Source organism: Cyprinodon variegatus, unplaced genomic scaffold, assembly GCF_000732505.1.
Source record: "Cyprinodon variegatus isolate N-32 unplaced genomic scaffold, C_variegatus-1.0 Scaffold95, whole genome shotgun sequence".
Classification (NCBI taxonomy): Eukaryota; Metazoa; Chordata; class Actinopteri; order Cyprinodontiformes; family Cyprinodontidae; genus Cyprinodon; species Cyprinodon variegatus.
Window position 1 is genome coordinate 144949 of NW_015150548.1, and position 5036 is coordinate 149984.

The following is a 5036-nucleotide window of genomic DNA, read 5'->3' on the forward strand; positions in this document are numbered from 1 at the left end:
AGAACTCAAAATTTCTATGTAACACTCCAAAAACCTAAGTTGGCAGAACTCAAAAATCTTTGTAAACTCAACCACAGTGAATTTAAGTAAGGAAAACTCAAAAAACCAAATGCATCACGTTGCCTAGAAAATTTAAGTTCTGTCAACCTCTATTTTTTTTTCAGTGAAGAAGGTTAAACATAAATACTGCTCTCTGCATCATTTTCCGCCATGGTAGTTTTTTTTCTTGCTGCTTCTGCATAGCAAGACGCAGAATAGTGAACTTTGTAGGGTATTAATGACGTTCAGGTTGGATGAATCCGACCTGGCCGTTCAGACACAGGTCGCATTTGAAAAGATCAGATTCGTATCGGATTCAGGACCACATAGCCAAGTGGCCTGGGTCGGATTGGAAAAAATCAGATCTGTGTTGTTCAGACTGTCATGAAAAGATCAGATCCAGGTGGCATATGGGCCAAAAAAAAAAAATCGGATTTGGGTCACTTCAGGCTGCAGTGTGAACGTAGCCTTTATTTAGTTGCTTTTTTTCAAAAGTACTAAACAGGCGAACACCAACAAAAAGCTCTGCGAACTGTTTCCATTAGCTCCACAAGTTCTGCTAACTGGTTTAGAACAGCCAAGCAATAACCTTTAACCTCTTCAGAACATAAATTTTCATAATAAAAAACAAGTTTATCTATTCAAATTTTTATCATTCAAATGTAGGAAGGAATCAGCAGCAAGGATCAGCCCAAAATATTGGCAGCAAATACTGGTTTGATGTCAATATAATTGGTATCGGCTTAAATATAAACCTGCATCAGTTCAGCTCTGGTTCAGAGGATTGGCCGATTTTCAGAACTTCACGAAGGGAAATAAGATTGATTTCACGTTTAACGAGGGGGTGGGCATTTATCAGACCTGTAACAGTTATCCCGATAAATTAATGATCAAAATCAGTTTGATTAATTGTCTAAACAATAAACTGCAATAAGTAAAAAAAATAAATAAATAAATTTATTGGTAAGTTAATATTTTTCTTATTTCAGTTTATTTCTTTTCAATGTTGGACCATTTGAAGAACATGAATAAACGTGGTTATATGGGATGTTTTGTGATATAAATCAGAGTTTTTATGTAACTGTTGTAAAGATGAAGCCCATTTTTAAACATAATCGCACACCCCTACATCCGAAAAATCGATCATCGATCTAAAATCGTAGTTTTTTTGGGGTGTTTTTGGACGATCGATCGTTTCTTTCCCCAAGTTATTCTGCAGGAAACGCCTCATCAGTTCCCTCATCCTCAGGGCTGTTTTTTGTGTCACCCTGCCCCTTTATTTCTTCTCTGCGTTCCCGATCTTATCAGCGTTCAGCTCCATGTCCTTCTCAGAAGAAAAACAGTAATGATTAACAGGAACGTCCAGCTCCTTCTGCTCCAAACAGCCAACTTTAATCAACGCCTTTTGATCCGCAACGCGCAGAGAAGGTGCGTCTTGCTCCCCTTTTCAAGTTTCTCAACATTGGCAATGCGGCAACTGGTACCTCAACTCCCCCCCCTCACTCCAATGCTTCACATCTCCCATTTTTACCCACACTTCCAGCTTCCTTTAGCGTTTCCTTTTTGTTTTGTTTATAAATCGACTTGCGCTGAGAAAGAGATGAGGTAAAACAACCCCTTTTTAAATTCATAATAAGATGGAGGTCTAGATTTTGAGGTGGTGGGGGTTAGATAGAGGGAAGGGGAGATGATCTTCACCCCGAGCTTCTCGTTTTCATACCTTTACACCCAATAAACTCAGCAGGTCTCATCAGTTTTCCTTAAACTGGACCATCACCTCATCCATGTTGAAGCAGAAGATGTAAAGGAGGGGGAGCAGAGAAGGAGGCGCAGGGGGAGAGAGGGGGGTGGGTGTTGGATGGGGGCAGGGCAGGCAGGGCTTTTATCACATATGGGAGCAGAGAAGAGGGGAGAGGAAGAAAAAAAAAGCAGCAGCGGCCAAGAAAGTCAAGATGAAGCCCTTTCCTGAACCCGAACCCCATCCTTTCCACCAGGGCTGAATTTCTAACAAAGATTTCTGTTCTGCAGAGCTGTGGGGCGGGGCTGCAGGCCAGCAGCTTCATTCCCCCTCTCTGGAAAATTCAACTTTATGGAAAATTTACCAAAAAAAAAAAAAAAAATGTTATGCATGGGATTCAAAGTAAACTAATCTAGAAAAGTGAAGGAAACTACAAGTCAGGGAAAAACCACATAAATCATTCAAAGAAAGAACATTACATCTCTTTAACTGTCATTTTTGTTTATTTAAACATTAGTTTTGTTTTTTTAAAGCAGCCAATCAGTGATGTTCTTAGAAATCCTGCCTCCAGCTGAAGTTGATTTCAAAATAAAGCGATTCCTCCTAAAGTAATACTTAAAAATATGCTTCAATAGATTTCTTTAATCATTTTTTTTTTTAGTTTCAACACTTTTAAAACACCGCAGCACTAATAGTTCCCTCCCTCCACCGTTTTTCCTCCCCTTTATTTGAAAAGCTTCTAGTCAGACTTAAAAAATAAGAGTCCAGCTAAGTTTGACAGCCCCAGGCAGCCGTTATGTAAGCGGACACCGAGCATCTCTGCTTCATCTGAAGGAGAAAACTTCCACATTACTGCAGGCATCTCCTCTGTTCACCGAGGCTGAAAACACGGAAGCATCTGGAGACAAAAATAGCGGCTTATCTTCCAACACGTTGCTCTCCACCTTCAGCGAATTACACACTTGTTTGAATCGTTTTTCTCTCTCTTTTTTTTAAGTTTAAAAACCAACGTTTTTTTTTTTCTTGGGTCACGCCATTTGAAAAGGAAATAATACTCACCCCTCTTCCCATGGCTGCGAAGATTTATTCTTCCTCTTTTCAAGTAGAATTAAATAATACTCCGCCTTAAAAATATATATATATATACAATAATAAAAAAAAAATCTATGAAAATAAAATTTTATGTTACTCCTGCGTGGGGCTCGTTTTTTTTTTTATTCGGTATTTTTCTTATTTTTTTGTTTTATTTTAATCTTCAGCACGTGTCTCTCCTTCTCAGCACACATACAGGCTCGCGAACCGCCGCAGCAGAACCTCTTATAGTCGGCGTTCCTTCCATTATGACGTCGACAGCATTTGCCATGGTAACCCCCACGGAGAGAGGCCGGGCTTGCGCCATTTTTTCTTTTTTTTTTATTTTTTTATCTTTTTTAAGCGTTCAACGCATGGCACACGTGACACATTATACTACTACAGGTTTTAGTGCAAAAAAATCACCCAAGTGAAGGGAATTTACTTTCAATATTTCTCATACTTAAAAAAAAAAAAAAAAATTTTAGAGTTTTTTACTATTTTTCAAGGCTGCACTTGAAAAAATGAAATTGTCCAGAGAGCTGTTCTAAATTTATTTTTGTTTTACACTTGTGTTAACAAAATGACAAATAAGACTAATTTTCAGTATTAGCATACGTGCTAACACACTTAAGCACTGCATCCGGTTTCTCCATTGTGATGTTCATATTAGTTAAATAAAATCTGTATTATTACTGGGTTCATTTTTTTTAGAAGAAACACTTGAAAAAACACTTTTTAAACCTGATTAGCCGTGCATCTGAGTAAACTACTAAAGCAAGTTTGGTATATATGGAGTGAATTTAGTTCCATTATTGTTCAAGCAAAGAACGCCTTTTATAAATAGAAAACATAAAAATACAGTCTAGAAATGACTCTTTGACATACAGTTTTGCTTGAACGTTTACATTCCCTCCCATTACCATTCCCCTCCAGTAATGCTAAAGAAAATAATTTAGTAAAATAAAATTTTGATTTTTTGTTTAAATATATAATTTAAAAAAACAAACTGTTCCAGACAACTGAAAATACCTTGATGAAGAAAGAAAACACTTGCCAACAGGCGCAGAAGTTGCAGAAGTCTTGTTTACTTGTTTCGTTTATTAATATATATCCATATGTATGTCAAAATCACTGTAACAGTTTTCATTTTTTTTAATCATTTTTATAATTACTTTGTTAATTTCAATTTATTGAAAGCTGATTTTTTTTCTGTGTTTAATGTAAAGTCATGTAACTTTGCTTTATTTTTTTAGAGTAACCTAGAGGGGTCATAGAATGATTCAAAAGGGTATTTGGTGCTGGTCCTTAAGGTCCCTGAATAGGGTGTGTAACATTGGTTGGGCTCAAAATGGCATATTTGCTGTTCAATGAGCCCTAATGCAAGCCTTGTTAAAATCCTTAGAATAGGGATAACCAATTAAAAATCTGCAGGGTCCGAAAAAAGAAAATCAATAACCAGTAAAGGTCCGGAGACATTTTTAATTATAATCTGTTATTTTAAACAGAGTTTACCACTGAAACACTGAAATAAAATGAGGTTTTTATGCATCCATGTTATACATAGATTTAAAAAAAAAAAAGAAAGTGCTTTTTTGAAGTTGAGAGCAATAATCATTCAGTTTGGTATATAGACAATTTCCTGATTCACATATTTTAAAAAACACCTGAAGTGACCGTTTTTTTTTTTTTTGTTTGTTTGTTTTTTTCTTTTCCTTGGCTTAATGAGAGCAGTGGGCTTTAGGCTGACCTGCAAAGGTTTAAACCTGGGTTTGAATGGTAACAAAGCCATTCTCAAGCACATATGAACATAAGAGCAGCCTTTAATGCTATCTTAGACACTATTGGCTTTGTTCAAAATATGAATAGCCCCACACATTCTCATCTTCATACTTTGGAACTTGTGCTGACAAAGAATGTGAAGAAATAACAGTATTTTCTCACAACCCTGTCCTCTCTGACCACTTTCTAATAACCTTCAGGATTACTCTAACAGAGTTCTCCTCCCCAAAAGAAGTTTACATTTTAGTAGATCATTATCTGATAGTGCAGTTATACATTTTAAAGAATCTGCTTCACTTTCTCTCCTCTGTGTCGCTGAGCAGTGCAAAAGCATAGCTTATTCCCCATCACAGGTTGATGATTTTGTTGATGGGGTTTCTAGTTCTCTGCGTACTGCCTTAGACAA

The 5036-nt window shown here is 36.7% G+C and overlaps 1 protein-coding gene across 3 annotated transcripts in view; it reads right to left on the reverse strand.

The window, feature by feature from the left end:
• Positions 1-5036, reverse strand: part of LOC107084232 (sodium/potassium-transporting ATPase subunit alpha-1) — a 49259-nt gene that overhangs the window by 29771 nt on the left and 14452 nt on the right. Inside the window, exon 1 of one of the 3 annotated variants that reach the window (XM_015373964.1) lies at positions 2837-3066. The exons of the other annotated variants lie outside the window; for them this stretch is intronic. Coding sequence (XP_015229450.1) covers positions 2837-2848 — 12 coding nt within the window. The 5' untranslated portion in view covers positions 2849-3066. Of the gene's footprint in view, positions 1-2836; positions 3067-5036 lie in introns of those variants that run through there. 3 annotated transcript variants of the gene reach the window in all.